The 22,314-nt window shown below is 59.3% G+C and overlaps 2 protein-coding genes across 6 annotated transcripts in view; one reads left to right on the plus strand and one right to left on the minus strand.

Annotated features, from left to right (window-relative positions):
• The window catches only part of JPH3 (junctophilin 3), a 75,230-nt gene extending 63,728 nt beyond the window's left edge, over positions 1 to 11,502 (plus strand). The window contains exons 3-5 of the mRNA NM_001205619.1: positions 7,100 to 7,224; positions 8,209 to 9,107; positions 10,667 to 11,502. Of these exons, the coding sequence (NP_001192548.1) occupies positions 7,100 to 7,224; positions 8,209 to 9,107; positions 10,667 to 10,747 (1,105 nt within the window). The 3' untranslated portion in view covers positions 10,748 to 11,502. The remainder of the gene's footprint in view (positions 1 to 7,099; positions 7,225 to 8,208; positions 9,108 to 10,666) is intronic.
• A 7,026-nt stretch (positions 11,503 to 18,528) lies between these two features.
• The window catches only part of KLHDC4 (kelch domain containing 4), a 31,336-nt gene continuing 27,550 nt past the window's right edge, over positions 18,529 to 22,314 (minus strand). For all 5 annotated transcript variants that reach the window (XM_002694759.6, XM_059877391.1, XM_059877392.1 and 2 more), the window contains 4 exons: positions 21,023 to 21,231; positions 20,163 to 20,565; positions 19,583 to 19,711; positions 18,529 to 19,033 (listed from right to left, as the gene is read on the minus strand). In XM_002694759.6, the coding sequence (XP_002694805.1) occupies positions 18,822 to 19,033; positions 19,583 to 19,711; positions 20,163 to 20,565; positions 21,023 to 21,231 (953 nt within the window). In that variant the 3' untranslated portion in view covers positions 18,529 to 18,821. The remainder of the gene's footprint in view (positions 19,034 to 19,582; positions 19,712 to 20,162; positions 20,566 to 21,022; positions 21,232 to 22,314) is intronic.

A 22,314-nucleotide genomic window follows, 5' to 3' on the forward strand; every position in this document is an offset into this window, starting at 1 on the left:
GGCCCTGCCTCTGCCCCAGGGGCCTGCCCTGCCCACGCTCCCCTGCGGCCCTCTTCCTGCCGCCCCATCCCTGGGCTCCAGCATCGGCATTTGTCACAGTGAGTGTGGGGACCTACCGTTAGCGGGCATCAGGGGATGCTCCCTGGAGGTGGGGGAGGGGTGTCGACATGGAGTCACCAAACCTACTCGGACGTGCACTGTCCCCTCCGGGCCCACAGTGCTGGTCTCTGGGTCATTCCAGCCTTCCACACTTAGTACTGGACTCAGCCTGTGTGGCTCCCCATCCTGCATTGAGGAAGCCTGGAAGCCAAGATGCTTCCTCCAGGCCCAGAGCCCAGGCTGGCCACCTCTCTCTGAGCCGAGGCTTTGATTCTGTCCGGCAAACCCCCTGAATGGGATCGATGCTGTTTCAAGCCTGCCTTGGGCCCCGGGGAGCTCAGAGTCCTTCCCTGGCCCGGGCCCTCCAGCACCCTCTCTGTGCTCAGCCCGCATCCTTCCTTCTTCCTGACCCTAGAATACCCCACTGTCTGTTCATGCATCAGCCTGCTCAGCATGGAAAGAAGTTAGCAAGAGGCAAAGTCATAGATAGGGCTTCCCAGGGGGCACTAGTGGTAAAGAACCCACCTGACAATGTAGGAGACACAAGAGATTCGGGTTCCATCCCTGGATCAAGAAGATCCCCTGGAGGAGGGCCTGGCAACCCACTCCAGCGTTCTTGCCCGGAGAATCCCCATGGACAGGGGAGCCTGGTGGGCTACGGTCCATGGGGTCGCAAAGGGCCAGACACGACTGAAGCAACTTAGCACCCGCGCACGAGCACACAACGTCATAGATAAGAAGCCGCTTATTAGAACAGGAAGCTTGTGAGGCTTACAGGTGGGTGGACGAGAAGGTGGGCTACAGCTCTATAATCAAAGGAAAACTGGGGAGGAGAAAAAGACCACCTTCTTCCTCATTCTTGAGTAGGCGTCAGGCTTCCATCATCAGCTTCTCCTCCAGGTTGGGCAGGGGAGTCTTCTTGGCCCTGCTTGGTCAATCCAGGACTGTTGTGAGGCATTGGAAATGAGCGAAAAAGTGGTAACATATGCTAAAAATGGGACATCATCCCAGGCTTCAGTATCATGTCGCGTTTTCCTTATAGCTTTAATGAACACGTCCTAGGAATCAGTAACTGCCTGAGCCCCCTGGGCAGGGAGCGGGTCTCGTGCCACCACCGTTCTTCTGTTTTAGGGTATGTCTCCTGCTCCTATTGCATTGTTTTGGGGATAAGCAAACCTGGTTTCTGGAGTGACGTGAACATACAGGGTCTCCCATACTTTTTTCTTTGCTTCCAACCCCCAGTGGGAGTAACGATTTAATCACCTACCTTGTCCCTGGAACTCTTAGGGCTTCGAGGCACCCGCTCCAATGACAGGCACACCTGGAGACACACGAGCCCTGTCCCCACCCTCCTGTCCTTGCAGCCTCCTCGCTTGAGGCGCTTCCACTGCTCGGCTCACAACCCGGACACGTTTACTTCTCAGGGTTCCATTGTCTATGACAGGAGCACACTCAACTTGGGGGCCAGGCCCGTCCCGACGTCACGTCTGAGGGCCTTCAGGAGGCTCAGCGTGGACGTCACCGGCTTGGGGGACACTCGTTAGCCAGGTGACGGCCCCGGGTCCCCGGGAGTAGGGACAGCACAGGGTGGTGGCGGCACGCCACTCAGACCCCAGGAGCAGCCCTGGGACTCCCCCCGCCACTCCACCCAGGAGGGGGTCACCGTCTCCATGCAGCGATGGGAGGGGCTGAACTGAGGCTCAGACCCCTTGTGCTGGGCTGGGGGTGCAGGTGGGAGTGACTGCCCTGGGGAGGCAGCTGTTTGGGGCTGGTGCGAAGGTCCCGGCACTGGACAGGGGTGGTGGCTGCGTGGCCTGTGGACGTGCCGGACACCCCTGCCCCGCAACCTCCCAGGCGGCGCCCTTGTGACGTGCGTCTCCCTCGGTCAACTCAAACATGCATGAAACATCCACAGAGGGAACCCTGCTGACCACCGAGGGCTGGTGGGGAGGCTCTGGGGGAGATGGGGGTGACTGATAGAGGGAGCGGCGTCTTTGGGGGTGGGTAGAAGATTCTAAGATTGACTGCAGTGGTTGTAGTACAGCTCCACAAATGGACTAAAACCACCGAATTGTACTCCTCAGATGGGCGAGTTATATATGTATATATTATGTGTATATAGTCACTATTATATGTATGAAAGTGAAAGTGAAGTCGCTCAGTCGTGTCCGACTCTTTGCGACCCCATGGATGGTAACCTACCAGGCTCTGCGGTCCATGGGATTTTCCAGGCAAGAAAACTGGAGTGGGCTGCCATTTCCTTCTCCAGGGGATCTTCCACACACACTATTACATATATATTATATACAACACACTGTAACACTGTTACATAGATACACAGTATTTTATATATAATAGTGGGTGTATATACAATAGTTGTGTGTATATAATATATATACTATATATCCATGTATATATACACACACATATGTACACACACTAATGTATATATACAGTTTTTTTAATTTATTTTTTAATTGAAGGATAATTGCTTGACAGAATTTTATTGTTTTCTGTCAAACCTCAGCATCAATCAGCCATAGGTATACATATATCCCCAGCCTCTTGAACCTCCCTCCCATGTTCCTCCCCATCCCACCCCTCTGGGTTGATACAGAGCCCCTGTTTTAGTTTCCTGAGCCATACACCAAATTCCCATTGGCTATCTATTTTAGATATGGTATACACACTATTATATATACACACGCTATTATATAGATACAAACACTATTATATGCATACACTATTATATATACTGACATTATTATATAGATACAATTTTGTAGACACACTATTATATAGACAGTATTATAGACATGCACACTATTATAAACACACATATATACACAAACTATTATAGATACACACTATTATATACAATTATATATGCACCCTATTATATATATACACACATTTTTATATATACATATTGTGTGTGTGTGTGCGTGTGTGTGTATATATATATATATGGGCTTCACTGGTGGCTCAGATGGTAGAGTCTGCCTGCAGTGCAGGAGACCCAGGTTCAATCCCTGGGTGGGGAAGATCCCCTGGAGGAGGAAATGGCAACCCACTCCAGTATTCTTGCCTGAAAAATCCCATGGCCGGAGGAGCCAGGTGGGCTACTGTCCATGGGGTCGTACAGAGTCGGACATGACTGGGCAGCTCTGCTTTCTTCACTTTCACTTAACTATATATATGTATACAGACACTGTTATATATACAAACTCACATAGACACACACTATTATAGATACACAGTGTTATATATACACACACACTGTTACAGATACATACATATACACACACATATACACATGTGCATGTATTATACAGACACTCACTGTTACATACGTATTGTTGTTTAGTCACTAAGTCATGTCCGACTCGTTTGTGACCCCAAGGACTCTAGCCAGCCAGGCTCCTCTAAGCATGGGATTTTCCAGGCAAGAAGACTGGAGTAGGTTGCATTTCCTTCTCCAGGGGCTCTTACCACCCAAGAGACTGAACCCACGTCTCCTGCATTGACAGGCAGATCCTTTGCCACTGAGCCACCAGGGAAGCCCTTTTATATATATACATATACTATTATATTTATACATACACACACACTATTATAGATATACACACAATTATACATATTCACACACTGTTATAGATACCCTATTACAGATACACATGCGATTTTATATATACACACTACAGTATATACATGCACACTATTATATACACACAATACATATATATATACACACACTATTAAATAATACACTAACATACAATATACACACACTAATGTGTATACACAGACACTGTTATATAGACACACACACATTACTATATACATGTGTGTGTGGATGTGTGCTCAGTCGTGTCCGACTCTTTTGTGACCCCATAGACTGTAGCCCACCAGGCTCCTCTGTCCATGGGATTCTCCAGACAAGAATACTGCAGTGGGTTGCATTTCCTCCTCCAGGGGATCTTCTCAACCCAGGGATTGAACCTCATCTCTTGCGTCTCTTGCATTGGCAGGCAGATTCTTTACCACTGCTGCTGCTAAGTCACATCAGTCGTGTCCGACCCTGTGCGGCCCCATAGACGGAAGCCCACCAGACTCCCCCACCATCCCTGGGATTCTCCAGGCAAGAACACTGGAGTGGGTTGCCATTTCCTTCTCCAATGCATGAAAGTGAAAAGTGAAAGTGAAGTCACTCAGTCGTGTCCAACTCTTAGCGGCCCCATGGACTGCAGCCTACCAGGCTCCTCCGTCCATGGGATTTTCCAGGCGAGAGTACTGGAGTGGGGTGCCATTGCCTTCTCCGCTTTACCACTGCACTACTTATTATATATATACATACACACTATTATACACACACACATGCTATTATATATGAATACACACAATTATATATACACACACCGATATATATATTCACACACTGTTCTATGTATATACACACTATTACATATATATTATATATATATACATTATTATATATATAATATATATATATATATACACACACACACTCTGAGTTATATCTCAATAAAGTGTTACTACAAAAGCCAGCCCCTGGCACATTCTGGAGAAGCTGCAGCATCAGCTGAGGCAAGCCCCGGCCCAAGGGCAGGTTCCAAGGGAGCTGGCCTCCTGCCCCGACCGCAGCCCTCTCAGCTACGGGAGCTGCCTTACAGGAACCAGGTCACACCGTCAGTCCAAGACGGTGTGAGTCTTGGACCATCGGTCCAGTCCAGCGTGTGTGGGGCTGTGGGGCCTCACGGGGTCAGACGAAAACTGTGGGCCCCTGCTGAGGGGAAGGAGGAAGAAGGTGGAGCACTTCGAGTAAGATTTCAGGGTGCCCTGGTCTCCAGGTCGGGGTTTCCATGAAGGGGTTGCTCACCGGGTCCCATGCGGCAGACGGGCAGAGAAGGAGGGGGAGACGTGGAGGGGAGCTGGCTCACCGGATGGGACCCCCGCGGCCGGAAACCCTGCCTCGGTTCTTGCCCCTCTGTCCCCAGGGCTCTGGCCCCAAGATGGGCCTGGGCGGCCAGGGCTTCACAGTGGCCCTCGCCGGGTCTGACGCAACCCTGCCAGTCCTCAAAGTGAACACGGGCCTCGGCCAGCTGTGCCCCCATCAGGGCGGACGGGACAGCCCCTGAGGGCCACAGACACGCCCTGTGCCTTCAGGGGTGCAGGTGGGGGACACCCCGCGGGAGCCCGTGGGCTGCAGCCATGGCTTATCAACTGATGACAACCGATGAGCTCCGTGTTCGAAATTGGTCCCGCGTTACTGGCTCTGCTGCCCCCCAAGCTTCCTGCCCCTCGTCTGTCATGATGACAACCACGGGTTCCCCTAGGGATCGTCCACGGGGCGCTGCTTCTCCACTTCCACTCCGAGGGGCCCGGGCAGCAGCCACACTGAGGGACTCTGTCTTTCCCCGTTGTTCGGAAACCGTGTGGAAGGGAAGAATTTCCCCAACACTGCGCTTTTACGGTTAATTCTGTCTTAGCGGCCGGCTCCCAGGTGAGGCGGCGGGCTGGCGGGCAGGGGGAGCCTGGAGGCGGCTGCTCTGGGTCCTGCACTCCTGCTCACGTGATGACGTGCACACTCTCTGTGTATGTCACACCCTGTTTTCTTCTGTAAACTCATCCTGGTTAGCACAGGGGCATTCTGAAAAAAACAGAACCCTGTGGCTTACAAGGAGTGAGGGGTCTCCAGGTGGAACCCATGGAGCGGGTCCCATGGGCGCTGAGGGGTGTGTGGCCAGGCTGCTCAGAGCGCTCCAGGGGAGGGAGCAGGCCCCTGGAGGGGCAGGCTGCAATCGTCTCAGGGGACTGGCAGTTGGGAAGCAGGCCCCTGGAGCCAGGACAGGAGGCAGGAACAAGTGGAACCCAGAGGCAGGTGAGACCCTCCGTCTGGGTGACCCAGCCCTGCCCCCAGGGTGTCTCATGCGGACTCAGCTGGGGAGGGACAGGTCCAAGCGTTGGGCCGGAGGCTGTCCTTCTGGAAGTTTCTGGGCCGTACATCAAGCTTGTTTGGAGTCGTGGCTCCCGTGTCCACCCTGGGGTGTGAGGTCCCCACGCTGGGCCTGTGCCCCCACATGAGGGCAGTGCCATCACCAAATCCAAGTGACTGCAGAGAACCATCACCCTGAGTGCTAAGGGGAGTCAGGCCTCGCCTTCTTTCAGCACCTGGAGACCACGGCTCCCACCCACGTTGGGAGGTTTTCTCAGACCCCCTGGGTGTGTCTCCTCCACGTCCACAGGGTTGGTGGCACCAGCCTGCAGAGACACTGTGGTGGCCGGGACAGGGTCTGGGGGGAAGAAATGCTGGGCTGGGGGCCAGGGGCCAGCAAACCCATCCTGGCCTGTGTCCTGGGAACGGGAGCTGTGCAGCTCTTGGCTCAGCTGGGTTGAGTGAGGGCCCTTCACACAGGGTGGGACAGAGGCTAAGCGGTCACCTGGGGCAGGTCAGAGCTGGTATGCAGGCAGGCCACACTCCTTGGGCCCTGGCACACTCTCTATGCCAGGCTGGTGGGTCCCGCCCCTTCCTACTCCAGGCCGGCCACCTGGAGCACGGCCCACTCTGAGCGCTGGTGGCGGTGGCATCAGTTCAGTTCAGTTCAGTCGCTCAGTCATGTCCAGCTCTTTGCGACCCCATGGACTGCAGCATACCAGGCTGCCCTGTTCATCAGGGAATAGCCACCCCCAGAATCCCCGTCTCTGGTCAGGGCCACACTGAGGACCAGCCCACCCCTGGAGGCTGAGACAAGTCAGCCAGGGGTCTAGTCTGTGGCCAGGACCCGGGGAGGATGAACACTCCTCAGGCAGGACTGGGCTCGTCCCAGGCCAGGTTCTGCTCTCGAGTGTGGCCTGCCCTGTGCCCGCAGCGGCTGGAGGACACCGAGGCCCTGGTGGGACTGTGTGGGTGAGTGAGGTGTCGGGCACCCTGTCCTGGCCCATCCCGGGCCCTCATTGCCCTCCCGTCTCCCCCACCCAGGACTTCCCACTCCCGGGCCAAGGCGGAGGCAGCCCTCACCGCAGCCCAGAAGGCCCAGGAGGAGGCGCGCATCGCCCGGATCACTGCCAAAGAGTTCTCCCCTTCCTTCCAGCACCGGGAAAATGGTGAGTCCGCGCGGCTGGGGTCCCTGGACGTCTCCCACAGGCTGTGCCCCAGAGCCCCCTGCCAGCCCACTGCATCCCTCCTGCCTGCCTGTCCCCCAAGACTCCGGTGTGCTCCGCATCCCCCAGGGCTGTTCTAAAACTCTGTCCCTGCTCTGCCCGACCAGGTGGCTGCCCGCCACGCAGAAACTGTGACCATTGAAGCCCCTAGCCTGCTCTTCAGTCCACATTTAAACATCAGCAGCCACACATGACCGAGCTGGTGGCCGAGCTGGTCAGTGAAGCTTGGAGACACTCAGGGGATGCCCACCTGTGCTCTCGGAGCGGGAAGCGGATGAAAGGAGTTAGAAGCCCCTCGAGTCAGCCAGACCGGGGACCCTCCTCCCTCCTCGGGAGCAGGGGGGTGACTGGTCCAAGGGCCTGCCGAGGCTGAGGTCCTGGCAGCCCACCAGCCACCCTCCTCACGCAGCTCAGGGTCACTCCTCTAGATGCACGTCTCCCAGAGCGACTTGAGGCTCTTGAGGTGCTGGGGTCGGATCCGTCCTGGGACCACCCTCTGGAGCTCTGCTCTCAGTCCTACCTTCACAGCGGCCTGGAGAACCCCAGGACCCAGGATGGGGCAGGGGCAGTGGGACTGTCACTTAAACTCCACGTCCTGCCTTGCGGAGGGTCACCCAGCACAAGACACTCTGTCCTCAGCAGGAACACATGGGGGTGCAGCCTGGGGATGCACTCTCGGACCTCGGGTCACCTCTGCAGCTGGGGGCCACCCCATCATCCTGATCCGGTCACCCTCAAAAGTGCCCACAGATGGGGATGGGGGTCTCCTCGGGACTTTGAGAACACTGTCCTCCCACTTTCTGTGCCCCCCCGCCACCCGCTGGCAGGCAGTGAGTGCTGCCTGGCCCAATCCTGGTCCCCTCTGGGCCTGAGCACAGAACCCCCCGAGTAACCTGCCCGCCGGCACCTGTCTCCTCCCTGCCACAGGGCTCGAGTACCAGCGGCCCAAGCATCAGCTTTCCAGCGACGACATCGAGGTGACCTCCACGGGGACGCCCCCGCAGCAGGAGAGCCCCGAGCTGTACCGCAAGGGCACCACCCCCTCGGACCTGACCCCCGACGACAGCCCCCTGCAGAGCTTCCCCGCCAGCCCCACGGCCACCCCACCCCCAGCCCCCTCCGCGAGGAACAAGATGGCCCACTTCTCCCGGCAGGTCTCGGTGGACGAGGAGCGGGGCGGGGACATCCAGATGCTGCTGGAGGGCAGGGGAGGGGACTACACCCGCAACAGCTGGGCCGAGGAGAAGGCCGGAGGCTCCCGCGGCGTCCGCAGCGGCGTTCTCCGCAGCGGCCAGCCGGCCGATGACTTCCGCACCCGGGGCGTGGGCCACAAGCAGTCCGGCAACCCCAAGCCCCGGGAGCGGCGGACGGAGTCCCCCACCACGTTCTCCTGGACTTCCCACCACCGGGCTGGCAACCCCGGCCCCGGGGGCCCCAAGCTGCTGGAGCTGGACGAGGAGAAGCTGAGCAACTACGAGATGGAGATGAAGCCCCTGCTGAGGATGGACTCCTACGCACAGGACATGCACCCCCCGAAAAGACGCTACAGCAAGGGGGGCGCCGGCCGGGGCCCCGGGGAGGACCACCGCCCCGAGGACCGGGCCTTCGGGGCCCAGAGACTGCGGTCCAAGTCCCAGAACAAGGAGCACGCCAGGCCGGCCCCCTGCGCGGAGCCCGCAGTGCAGAGGCTGGAGAGCCTGAGGCTGGGGGACAGGGCGGAGCCGCGGCTGCTGCGCTGGGACTTGACCTTCTCCCCGCCCCAGAGGTCCTCGCCCGTAGCGCTGGAGTCTGACGATGAGAACGGGGACGAGCTCAAGGCCAGCACAGTGAGTGGGCACCAGCTGTCCGGGGCAGGGTCGGGGATGGGGGGTGGACAGCGAGAGCCCGACCCCGCCCATCCAGCTCTCAGTACCCTCCCCCGCAGGAAGCCCACCTACGGGGATTCCCCAACTGCCTCTGACAGCTCCACGAGAGGGTTACTCCCCCGGGCCATCTTTCCAGCAAAAGCACCTGGGTGGTTCTGAAAGCTCCCCCAAAAGAAATGGGCATCCTGGAACACCCATCCCCAGACCTTACTCCAGCTTTCTCAGACCTCTCCCCCTGCTGTCCTCACCTTTAAGAAAAGTTCTGTGTCTTGGACGGAAACCCAGAGGCCAGACAGAGCAGGTGGGACACAGGCGTGTCCGCTCCTACGTGGGTGAGATGGATATAGTGCCTCAGGCCCCTGGGATCAGATACCCGGGGCGGGGCTGTGACCCAGGTTCCTCGGGCCTGTTGGGGGTGGGGCGCCTCCTGCTCAGCTGTGAAGTCCACGTTGTCTCCTGCACACCCACTGCGGAGGGCAGGCGGTTTGGAGGAGAGGACAGAGACCTGGGCCAGACTGAGCGCTGGGGCTCTTGCACCCCGGAGGGACCCCCCAGGTCCCTTGCTCCCCCCACCCCTGGCTCCCACCTGGAAGTAGACATTCCCTGCTTCCTCGACCGCATGGCGGCAGGCAGGACCCATGAAACTTCTCCGACCACGGCCCAGCGGCTGACAGACGCCCCGTGTGACCAGCCCTCAGGGCCCCTCGCAGCGTGCCCAGTCCCCAGCAGCCAGTGTGAGCCTGTGTCCAAGTGGAGGGCTGTCCTGAGACACGCCTGCCCTCTCTGAACCCAGGTGGTCCTCGCGGACTGAGCACCCAGCTGTCCTTCAGAAACATGTGTGGTGTGTGTGCACGCGCACGCGGTTAGTTTAGGAAGCCAAGCAATGGGCAGAGTGGGAGATGCAGGAAGGGCTTTATACTTAGCCCCCTGAACCGTGCTCCTGCTTTAAAACCTTTTAAAGCGCGTCTTGGGTGCTTTAAGACAAAGCTACTTATGGGAGCACCACCACTGCCGAACCCTTCCATGGAAGGGCTTCCCACAGAGACCTGGGGTGGCGGGGGCAGCCGCTCTGTTTGTCCCTGTACAGCCCTGGGGCCTGCAGAGGGTTGAGGTCCAGGGAGGGAAGGGCTGGGGTCGCGTGCCCTGGTGGGCTTCGTGTCCCAGGATTGCACAGGGGGCTCCCAGTGGCTGCACGCCACAAGCCTGTGGAGAGGACTGGGAGAGCTCTGCCCTCCCTGGGTTGGGGCCACTCTTGGGTGGAGGGGCCACTTCTGAAGCCTGGTTGTGCAGAGCTGGAGGCAGCGACACCATGCCAGGGGGCGACCGTGTTCAGAGACCCGGGGCAGGAGAGGTGCGGGCCTGAAGGGCTTCAGAGTCCAGACTTGGACGCTCGAGGGAGCCTCTGAATGGTTCCTCAGTGATCCATGTCCGTCCCCCCGCAGCCTCCTGGAACCCCTAGTTTGGCTCAGGAGGAGGGGAGCGGCCTCAGGCTCACCTCACCTTTTCTCCTTCTGTTCCAGGGCTCTGCGCCGATCCTGGTTGCCATGGTGATCTTGCTAAACATCGGAGTCGCCATTTTGTTTATTAACTTTTTCATCTGAGGAGATTGTCACGTTCGCAAAAAACAGTTGGGGTACAAACGGGAGACGTTTCAAAGCGAAACAACAAAAGGGAAGGCTCGTCGCTTGGACACCCAATGACAACTTCCGAGTCTTTTCACAGAACCACACGATTGGGTATTACTCACAGTTTGCCTTTTTTTCTGGGTAATGTTTTTTGGATTTTAGCCACAGTTCCTTGCTTGTATAACACTATGCTGTGTGGCATGGCAGAAGGAGGCCAGCACGCCGACCCTCCAGCTTGACGTGGAAAGAAAAGGGATCCCGGCAAGTCCGCGGCAAAAAAAAAAAAATCGTCGTCGTCATCACACTCCATCTGGGACGTGGAGGGGGCAGCCTGGGCAGAGGATCTGGTGGTCCAGCCGTGGGGGGCTGGGGCGGGGTGGGGCGGGGGCCAGCGGCTGGGGACGGGCCGCACACAGGGAGTCCAGTAACCCTGCGTTCCTGTTCTGGACGAGCGGGTGATAGGCGTGGGCATCCCCCCAGGCCTTGTTCCGTCTCAGACCTCTGCTGCACACCAGGAGGGGGGGCAGGCATCTGCCCTCTCTCCTGCCCGTGAAGCCATCACACCCCGGTCCCTGGCACTGCCCCACGGCCCTCCTCACAAGGCCACCTCCCCACACCGAGTCTTATAGCCAAGTCCTTATTTTTCTCACTGTCTCTCCCTCTCCCACCGACCCAGGCCCCCAGGGCTGCTGTGCAGTGGGCGTCCAGGGGACTGGCACTGGGGGCAGGAGAGAGGGAGCACTGTGGTTGGGGATGGGGGAGAGGCCTCATGGGGACAACCTGCCGTTGGGCCTGGGCCCCAGCACGTGGCGCTCGTGCACTGCGGGCGCAAGATGACTGTCCAGGCTCCTGCCGAGGTCCACAGTCCAGGCTCCTGCTGAGGTCCACAGCACGGTCGGCCCCCACGCCACGTGGTCCTCTCTGGCTGTCTCTGAGCCCGCAGTCTCCACATTCTCGTCCTGTGCCTGCCTCCACTGCCCCGGCAGACACGTGTTTTCTTCCTAGATGCCTCACGCGCACTTGGGGGCTGGTCGGGTCCCAGGACAGGAATGTGGTCGCAACCCAGGGGGGCTTGACAGCTCCTGAGCAGTCATGACATATCCACCTCCAGAATATGCAACGTACTTGTTTCAGCCCCACAAGACCAGGTTCTGGTGTGTCTGCCGCCAGCGCTGTCCACCATCCAAACTAAACACCAAGGTCCCAGACCGTCTGGGTGCCCGCCTGGCGGGCCGCGTGCGCGGATGCGTGTGTGGGGCCCGCGCTCAGCCTGGGAAGGCCCAGGGCTCGGCGCCCGTGGGCTCTGCTTGCTCTGCTTCTGTTCAGCTGTCTCTCTGCTGCGTTTCGAGCAGATTTCTTTACTACACTGCACTGGATTGCTATATTTTTAACCAGAAATAAACTAAAGATTAGAGCATGTTCCAGTTAAATTCAGTTCTTTTTTTTTTTTTTTCTGTTACAGACTCACCCCCTGTTCCTTTTTCCCAGTTGGGTTGAGTTTGGGGGTCTTCTTTGGGGGAGTAGGGGACACAGGAGAGGGAGGGAGGATCTGCAGAAGATACATTTCTGATGCTGTTACATTCTAAAGGGATGTTCCATGTTTTTGTACATCTTTGGTTCTTTTTTTTTTTTTTTTACTACCGCGTGGTTGCCGCAGCCCTGGAGAGAACCAAATAAACATGCCTGCTCCTCGCAGCTCTGCGCGTCGTCTGTGCTGGGTGTGTGTCCTGTGATTCCATCCGCGACACTTGGTAAAGGTCAGAGACCTCTGGTACATTCTGGGCACTGCAGGACACAGATGGTACCCGCGCAGGCAGGTACCCGCACAGGTTTTCATTCACATGCAAACACCCTGAGCCGCGTGCAAGACAGCGGCAGCACAAACGCCCATCATTCGAGGCAGGGGTCTCACCGCAGGCAGGCTGGCATCCCATCCCGCGTCCGGCTGCCGGCAGCACCCCTGAAAAACGGAGCAGCGCCTGCTTGAATGGGGAATCCCAGGTGGGTTCCGCCAAGACCATCACACCCTGGGGCTGACGGGCTCTGCAAGCTAGTTTTTAACCGGTTTCCAGATGGTGGTCAAAGACGGGACTGCCTCGCAGGCCGGCCGGCCAACCTGTTGGCACCCCGGGTTTCCCAACAAGCACATCCACGGGCTCCCTCCGGGCCAGGCCGGCTGACCCGCCACTGCCAGACACGTCCTGGGTGGACACGCGGGACGGAGAAGAACAGGAGTGGTGGCAGCACCAGTGGTGCGGAGCGCTGGCAGGCTTTAATTAACCCCAGAGCAGCCTCGCGAGAGGCATCTTGTCCCCTGACAGCTGCTTCCGAGCTCGAGATGTGAAAACCAGGGCAGAGAAACCGAGAGACCTGGGCTGCTCGGCTAGGCTGTGGAGAACGGGGTGGGGCGCCCCCAGGCTGGGAGCTGGAGCTGCACCCGGACAACCGACGGGGAAGACGGGGTCCGTGCAGAAGAGCTCGGCGTGGCTGCAGGAACGCAACTGTGGGCCCACTTCCCTGCTGGACGCCCTCCGTGGGGGCTCTGTGGGAGCGTAAGGGCACTCTCCACTTTCCTACCTTCAGGAAGCCCACAACTCCCTCAGGAAGTGTGCAGAGTGCAAGGCGGGTGCCCAGACTCCTGGACGGTCCGGTGAAAGTCCCCCAGCATGCCGGCCTGCTCATCAAACGGCTCCCCTTTGTTTCTAGAGTCCCACTTTGGACAGTAAGTCATATGGCCACCCCACTTAAAAACCCAAGAGAACATTCCCGAGAGCCCCAGGGAAAGGTCCAGGTAACAAGCTCGGGACATGACGGACTTGTTGAAGCCGACGAATGTTGGGGAGAGTGAAACGAGCTGCTTCTGTCTTTCGCCCTTTCTTAGTTTGGGTTTTCCTGACCCAGCAGCAGGACCAGGCCTGCGGGTCCCCCCAGGCCCCTGGGCGGAGGCCATCTCCTCTGGGTGAAGCTCAGCTCACCCAAGGGCTTGCCTCCAGCTCTTCCTGCTTTTGTCTCGGAAACTTGATGTACAGTGCCTGCCACACATCACAACCCCTGTGCCCACGGCCACACGTGGCCAGCTCACGACACCCAGCTCATACTGTCCTGGCGTCATGAGTCTCATGGGGGATGCGGGTTTTCTACCAGGCAGTTTGGTAAGAGGAGGACCCCATACAAGGGCGGAGTGACGGGCAGCCAGGCTCAGGCTGGCCGGTCTTGCTCTGCCCAGAGTTGCCCACATCAGGAACCCGGCAGGAAGCAAGCCAAGAAACCACAGGCCCCAGTTACCAACCATGTCTCTGACTCAGCCTGAAAGGAAGCAAGCACAGCTGCCTTTGTCTCTGTAAAACTAGAGACAAAGCTGTGCTTGTACTACGTGTGCATGAGCCCAGGAACACTACCTCTGGGACACTGTGCGCCCGCACTGGGGATGTGAAGGCATGGGCACAGACACATTGGGGTACTGGCCACCCAAGGGAGCAGCAGGACAGAGACAGCCAGGCCAGGCAGGGGAGACCAGAACAGGAGGACCCCATGAGGGCGATGGAAGGAGGACACTGCACTGACCCTGTCCCATGAAGGGAAGCCCGTGTTCTGTACAGGAGAGCCCCAGTTCAAACCAGGCAAATCCCCTCTCCTTCCAGGAGAATCCCCTCTCCTCCAGGGGAAGCCCCTCTCCTTCAGGGGAAGCCCTTCTCCTCCAGGAAAACCATCACCTTCCAGGAGAATCCCCTCTCCTTCCAGGGGAAGCCCCTTTCCTCTAGGGCAAGCCCCTCTCATCCAGGAGAACCCTCAGATTCCAGGACAATCCCCTCTCCTTCCAGGGGAAGCCCCTCTCTGCCAGGAGAAGCCCCTCTCCTGAAGGAAAACCCTCAGATTCCAGGAGAAACCCCTCTCCTTCCAGGGGAAGCCCCTCTCCTCCAGGAAAACCCTCACCTTCCAGGAGAACTGCTCTCTTTCCAGGAGAAGACCCTCTCCTCCAGGAGAACCCTCACCTTCCAGGAGAATCCCATCTCCTTCCATGGGAAGCCCCTCTATTGCCAGGGGAAGACCCTCACCTTCCAAAGGAAGCCCCTCTCCGCCAGGAGAACTGTCACATTCCAGGGGAATCACCTCTCCTACCAAGGGAAGCCCCTCTCCTCCAGGAGAATCCCCTCCGCTTCCAGGGGAAGCCCCTCTCCTCCAGTAAAACCCTCACCTTCCAGGAGAATCCCCTCTCCTTCCAGGGGAAGCCCCTCTCCACCAGGGGAAGCCCCTCACCTGCAGGAAAACCCGCACCTTCCAAGAGAATCCCCTCTGCTTCCAGGGGAAGCCCCTCTCCTACCAGGGGAAGCCCCTCCCCTCAGGAGAATCCCCTCTGCTTCCAGGGGAAGCCCCTCTCCTTCCAGGAGAATCCCCTCACCTTCCAGGGGAAGCCCCACTCCTACCAGGGGAAGCCCCTCTCCTCCAGGAGAATCCCCTCTCCTTCCAGGGGAAGCCCCTCTCCTCCAGGAGAATCCCCTCTCCTTCCAGGGGAAGCCCCTCTCCTCCAGGAGAATCCCCTCTCCTTCCAGGGGAAGCCCCTCTCCTCCAGGAGAATCCCCTCTCCTTCCAGGGGAAGCCCCTCTCCTCCAGGAGAATCCCCTCTCCTTCCAGGGGAAGCCCCTCTCCTCCAGGAGAATCCCCTCTCCTTCCAGGGGAAGCCCCTCTCCTCCAGGAGAATCCCCTCTCCTTCCAGGGCAAGTCCCTCTCCTACAGTAGAACCCCCACTTTCCAGGAGAATCCCTTCTCCTACCAGAGGAAGACACTCTCCTTCCAGGGGAAGCCCCTCTCCTCCAGGAGAATCCCCTCACCTTCCAGGGGAAGCCCCTCACCTTTGATGGGAAGCCCCTGTCCTCCAGTAGAACCCTCACCTTCCAGGAGAATCCCCTCTCCTTCCAGGGGAAGCCCCTCTGCTTCCAGAGGAAGCTCCTCTCCTCCAGGGGAAGCCCCCCCCTCTCCTCCAGGGGAATCCCCTTGGCTTCCAGGGGAAGCCCCTCTCCTACAGTAGAACCCCCACTTTCCAGGAGAATCCCTTCTCCTACCAGGGGAAGTCCCTGACCTTCCAGGGGAAGCCCTTCTCCTCCAGGAGAATCACCTCTCCTTCCAGGGAAAGCCCCTCTCCTCCAGGAGAATCCCATCTGCTGCCAAGGGAAGACCCTTTCCTTGAGGAGATTCACCTCTCATTCCAGGGGAAGCCCTTCTCCTCCAGGAGAATCCCCTCTCCTTCCAGAGGAAGCCCCTCTGCTCCAGGAGAACCCTCACCTTCCAGGAGAATCGCCTCTCCTCCAGGAGAATCCCCTCACCTTCCAGGGGAAGCCCCTCACCTTCGAGGGGAAGCCCCTGTCCTCCAGTAGAACCCTCACCTTACAGGAGAATCCTCTCTCCTCCAGGAGAATCCCCTCTCCTTCCAGGGGAAGCCCTTCTCCAGGAGATCCCCTCTCCTTCCAGGGGAAGCCCCTCTGCTGCCAGGAGAATCCCCTCACCTTTCAGGAGAAGCCCCTCTCCTCCAGGAGAATCCCCTCTCCTTCCAGGGGAAGCCCCTCTCCTCCAGGAGAATCCCCTCTCCTCCAGGGGAAGCCCCTCCCCTTCCAGGGGAAACCCCTCTCCTCCAGAATACCCTCTCCTTCCAGGGGAAGCCCCTCTCCTCCAGGAGAATCCCCTCTCCTTCCAGGGGAAGCCCCTCTCCTCCAGGACAAGCCCCTCTCATCCAGAAGAATCCCCTCCCCTTCCAGGGGAAGCCCCTCTCCTCCAGAATACCCTCTCCTTCCAGGGGGAGCCCCTCTCCTCCAGGAGAATCCCCTCTCCTTCCAGGGGGAAGCCCCTCTCCTTCCAGGGGAAACCCCTCTCCTCCAGCATACCCTCTCCTTCCAGGGGAAGCCCCTCTCCTCCAGGAGAATCCCCTCTCCTTCCAGGGGAAGCCCCTCTCCTCCAGGACAAGCCCCTCTCATCCAGAAGAATCCCCTCCCCTTCCAGGGGAAGCCCCTCTCCTCCAGGAGAATCCCCTCTGCATCAAGAGAAGCTCCTCTCCTCCAGGAGAATCTCCCCCCCCTTTCCAGGGAAGCCCCTCTCCTTCCAGGAGAATCCCCTCACCTTCCTGGGGAAGCCCCTCACCTTCCAAGAGAATCCCCCCTCCTCCAGGAGAATCCACTCTCCTTCCAGGGGAAGCCTCTCTGCTCCCAAGAGAATACCCTCTCCTTCCAGGGCATGCCCCTCTCCTTCTAGGAGAATTCCCTCCCCTTCCAAGGGAAGCCCCTCTCCTTCCAGGAGAATCCCCTCACCTTCCAGGGGAAGCCCCTCTCCATCCCAAGGAACTCCTACTCCATCCTGGGTAATTCTGTCTGTCCAGGGGAGCCTTCAATCTGTCTAGGGTGTCCCCCTTCATCCCAGGTTACCCCTTCTGTGCAAGGGAGCCTCCTGTCACTCCAGCGGAGCCCCTTTCCTGTCCCAGGTACCCCCTCTCAGTCTAGGGGACCCCCACCCTATCCAAGGGAGCCCCATCTTTTCAGGGGAGACCCACATCCATCCAGGGGAGTCCCCTGAGTCCCCTCTCCGTCCAGGGGCCCTGCATCCGTTCCAGGGAGCCCCTTCACGGGAGGACCACTTCTCCATCCAGGGGCCCTTCTCCACCCAGGGAGTCCCCCCTGTCTAAGGGAGTCCCCTCACTGTCCAGGGCAGTTCCCCCTCAATCCAAGGAGAGATTCCTCTGTCCATGGGCACCCCCTCCCCACCTGGGGGCCCTGCTCCATCCAGGGGATCCCCTCTCCACCCTGGAGTGCCCCCACTCCATCCAGGGGAGCCCCGTCTCCACCCTGGGGCATCCCCTCTCCACCCTGGGGAACACCACTCCATCCAGGGGAACTCCCTCTTCAAACAGGGGAGCCCCTCCCCACCCTGGGGAGCCTCCACTCCACCCTGGGGAGGCCCCTCTCCGTCCTGGGGTACCCCCTCTCCACCCTGGGGAGCCCCCGCTCCATCCTGGGTTGCTCCCTCTCCACCGAGAGGAGCCCCCTGCCGCCCTGGGGAGCCCCCACTCCATCCAGGGGAGATCCTCTCCATCCAGGAGGCCCCCACTCCGTCCTGGGGAGCCCCCTCTCCACCCTCTGGAGCCCCCTCTCCATCCTGGGGAGCGCCCACTCCATCCAGGAGAGCCCCCTCTCCACCCTGGGGCACCCTCTCTCCACCCTGGGGAGCCCCCGCTCCATCCTGGGGTGCTCCCTCTCCACAGAGAGGAGCCCCCCTCCATCCTTGGGAGCCCCACTCCATCCAGGGGAGATCCTCTCCATCCAGGGGTCCCCATTCCATCCTGGGCAGCCCCCTCTCCATCCAGGGGAGCCCTCTCTCCACCCTGGGGGACCCCCTCTCCACCCAGGGGAGCACCCCCTCCATCCTGGGGAGCCCCCTCTCCACCCTAGGGTGACCCCTCTCTACCCTGGGGAGCTCCCCTCCATCCTGGGGAGCCCCCACTCCATCCAGGGCAGATCATCTCCATCCAGGGGGCCCCCACTCCATCCAGGGGAGCCCCCCTCCACCCAGGGAAGCCCCCACTCCACCCAGGCGAGCCCCCTCTCCTTCCTGGGGAGCCAGTGAGAGAAAGGGGTGGAGCCCATCCAAAGGTGGGGAGGGGAGGTGGGCTCACCAGCCAGCCAGCACAGCACGGAGCAGGCAGGAGGCCCACGGAGGGCCCAGGCAACCCGGACACGGCAGACACACCAGGAGACCCCAGGCCAGGCCCAACGGCATAGCAATCAGACCACCCACCGACAGGCACTTTATTTTCCAAAGAACCAAGAAAACTGTACAGCAAGCGGTAGGAGGCTACCGGCACCTTTTAGACACGAATGAGACGGCTGACTGTGCAGTCAGGCAGAGCTGGACTCCTGCTCCAGCCGAGGGAAGCCCCGTGGGCCCCGCGTCCCACCAGGTGCTGCACTGTGGACGCAGCTCACCCTCGCCCTCAGTCCGGCCCCGACCTGCCAGAGGCCCAGCCAGATGTGCAGCACAGAAGAGGGGCAGCGCCTCGGGCCAGGCCAGTTTATTTTAAGCCACAGGGAACCGCGCCTCCCTCGGTCCATCTTCCGGCCGAGCCGTCGTAGAAGGCCTGGGCCAGGGCCTGCGCGGCCCTCAGCACCCTCCTCTCCGGGGCGCCAGGCCCGACGCTGTCCCGCGCACACCTCAGCCAGTGCTGCTCCGTCCTGGGCAGGTAGTCTGCGAACAGCTCGCCAGGTGCCACCGAGGGGTGCTCCTCTGGTGGGGAAGGAGAGAGAAATATGTTCAGTGAGGAAGGGGCCCACGTCCTGCGGAGCGAGCGTGTGAGCACCCCACTTCCATGGAGGACTGCACGAGGAAAGAGCACAGGCCCCGCTCACAGCAAGCGCTCACACGCCCTCCGCACAGTGAGACACGCACACCGGCTGCCTGCCTCGGGGGCACGTCTACACAGCAAAGTGAAAGAAGTTAGTTGCTCGGTTGTGTCCAACTCTGTGCGACCCTGTGGTCTGTAGCCCACCAGGCTTCTCTGTCCATGGGAGTCTCCAGGCAAGAATACTGGGGTGGGTTGCCATTTACTTCTCCAGGGAATCTTCCCGACCCAGCGATCGGACCCGGGTCTCCTGCATTGCAGGCAGATTCTTTACCATCTAAGCTGCACAGCAAAGTAAGCTTTAACAAAAACCTAGTAAACTTTAAAATCTTGTTACCAAAAAAAAGGAGGGGAGCTGTGAGCTCGGGGGAGCGGACCCCTCCCCTGGCCCCACGCTCCTCCCCTCCCCCTCCTCCCAGTGCCCCAGCACTCACCCCCGCCCTCCTCGCCGCTTTCCTCCTCCTCCTCCTCCTCGTCCTCGTCCTCCTCCCCGCCACCTTCGGCACCCTCAGCCTCCTCACTGTCCTCGTCCGAGTCGGTCTCCTCCAGCCACTCCTGAGATTCTTTAGGCAAAGGGGAGAACCAGTGTCAGTGCGGCTGCCCTGAGGACGCCACCCTCTGCCTAAACACTGGGACGTGAGCGCAGGGCCCACCCAGCACGTCTGGGGCTCAAGGCCAACACCTCATCCCTGCCTGTCACAGCAGGGCTGGGCAGGGAGGCTGTGCTCCGAGACAGGAGGGTCTCTCAGCCACTCCAAGCCTCTCCCCAGACTGAAGATCTGAAGGTACTTCAGCCTCAGCTCAGGACTCAGCAGTGGCCTGCCTGTGGTATGACAGGGCAGTGGGGAGGAGGGTCCACTCCGGGCACACAGGGCCCCTTGGGGAGAACAGGTGTCCAGGCCACACTGCCTGGTGTGAGTCCGGGGCTCACGAGTGGTGTTGGGGTGAGCCCACGCCCTCCCCGGGCCTGCAGGCACTCTCTGTGGGCGCGGGGTGGACGGCGCTCCCCCTCACCTGGGTCTGTCTCTACCAAGACCATCCACTCTTCCATCTTATGGAGGTCCAGGCAGTAGAGGTCGCTGAGGGTCACCTGGCGGTCGCCAGCCTCAAACATGCCACCGTAGAGGTAGAGGCGCCCGTGCTTCACGGCCAGCATGGCATTGGAGCGGGGGCTGGGCTCCACCGGGGCGACACCTGCTTCCTCGGGGCCGTCGTCGTCATCCGACTCCAGCTGTCCTGCCACTCCCGGGGCAGCAAGCACCTGTTTGATGGTGACCACGGTCCCGTCCTCTGAGACCACCTCCCTGACCACCTCCAGGGGCTCCTGGGCACTGGGCCCCTTCGCCGCCTGCTTGTCGGCGCCCCCAGGCTCCGCCTTTCTGCCCCGCCTGCGCCTCCTCTTCTCCGCCTTGGGCCCCTGCGGACGGAGAGCGGGCAGCATGATGGGCGAGCGCCCAGGTGTCAGAGGACCCCCGCCCCCACGCCCGCCCCTCGTCCCGGGCCACACCCTGCCAGGGTGACCTCTCGGAGGGCCGAGCCACAGCACAGCACTCACGCCGTCCGACCCCCATCAGAGGCGCCAGGGGACTTCGCCCGGAGCCAGTCTTCCCCACAGGGTGGACCGCCCTCCTTTTTGGCCCTAGGGCTGTGTTTCTGAGGCCCCCGACCTGACGCAGCCCCAGGGAGCTGAGCCCCGGAACAGCAGCCCCTGAGCCATGCTCCCAGCCTGTGCTGGCATCAAGGGCAGGGGCGACCTGCTCCCCACCTTCAGTGATGGTGAAGACGGTGACGATGGTGCCACAGAGCTCCACAGACCCAGGGACAGGGGAGGCCCTGAGGTGAGGGAGGTGTCGCAGGCCGGGGGCCCACGCTACCTTCAGCTGCCCTGCGAACCAGCGGTTCCTGATGGGGTCGTAGAAGTGCAGGTCGTTGAGGAAGTCCCCCTCCAGGCTCTCCTCCTCCTCCTCGTCACACACCCCTCCAAAGAGCAGCGTCTGGTGGTTTGGGGCCACAGCCACTGAGAATCCGGACCTCGGCGTGGGCTTGGCTCCAGAAGGGTTAATCCGTGTCCACGACCACTTGCCTGCCAAGGAGAGGAGGTAGGGACCCATGGACCTGCAGGAGGGCACAGCCGTGGTCTGTGCCTCCCGGGCCAGCCTCCCCAGGGCCGGTCTACGCAGAGGTCGCCCGTCCACACAGCCTCCCCACATTCGCCTGGCATACTGAGCAGGTGCTGTGAAGGCAGGGGTGAAGAGGAGGCCGGCCTACTGGCTCTGGGACCCCTCATACCACGCCCTGGGGCAGGCCAGCACTGCAGTCCTTTTTTGAGAAAAGCCAGTATAAAGCACTGTTATAGCAATAAAAAAAACCTAAACTCGTATGTAGTGCAGGAGATGGCTGTAGGGTGGGTGGGGAGGAGGCAGTGGTTTCTCTCACCGAATCACTAGTTTTTGAGCTTTAAAAAATGAACAATGGGAAGACACCTAAGTGACTACCGACAGAAGAAATGGATGAAGCAAGATGCGATACACATACACAGTGGAATATGACTCAGTCATTAAAAGGAATGAAATAGCGCCATTTACAGCAACGCGGATGGACCTAGAGATGATCATCTGAGACAATATCATATGATATCATTTACGTGTGGAATCTAAAAAGAACAATATAAGTAAACTTACCCACAAAACAGAACAGACTCACAGACAGAAAACAAATTCAGGATTACCAAAGGGGAAAGTGTGGAGGGACAGATTCGGAGGGCGGGATTAACAGACACGTCACTGTGTGTAAAATCAATAGAGACCTACTGTGAGCACAAGACCTCATTCAGTATTTTACAACCTATAAGGAAAACCCATCTGAAAAGCAACAGAGATACTTAGCTATAACTGAATCACTCTGCTGAGTACCTGAAACTACACAACACTGAACATTAACTATACTTGAATTAACAAAAAAGAACAGTGGTGACTTCACCCCACCACAGGCTTTCCAGGAGTCTACTTCCCACCACTGAGCAGGAGGAGTGAGAGATGACACAGGCACCGTGAATGGGCCGACACCACCAGGGTTTTTAACTCTGCATCCTCGGTGCCCCGGAGGGGATGTGGGAACTGTTTGAGAGGTGTCCGCAGGCCTGCCCGTGGGTTAGGGGGCACGTGCA

This window comes from Bos taurus, chromosome 18, assembly GCF_002263795.3.
Source record: "Bos taurus isolate L1 Dominette 01449 registration number 42190680 breed Hereford chromosome 18, ARS-UCD2.0, whole genome shotgun sequence".
In the NCBI taxonomy this organism is placed as follows: Eukaryota; Metazoa; Chordata; class Mammalia; order Artiodactyla; family Bovidae; genus Bos; species Bos taurus.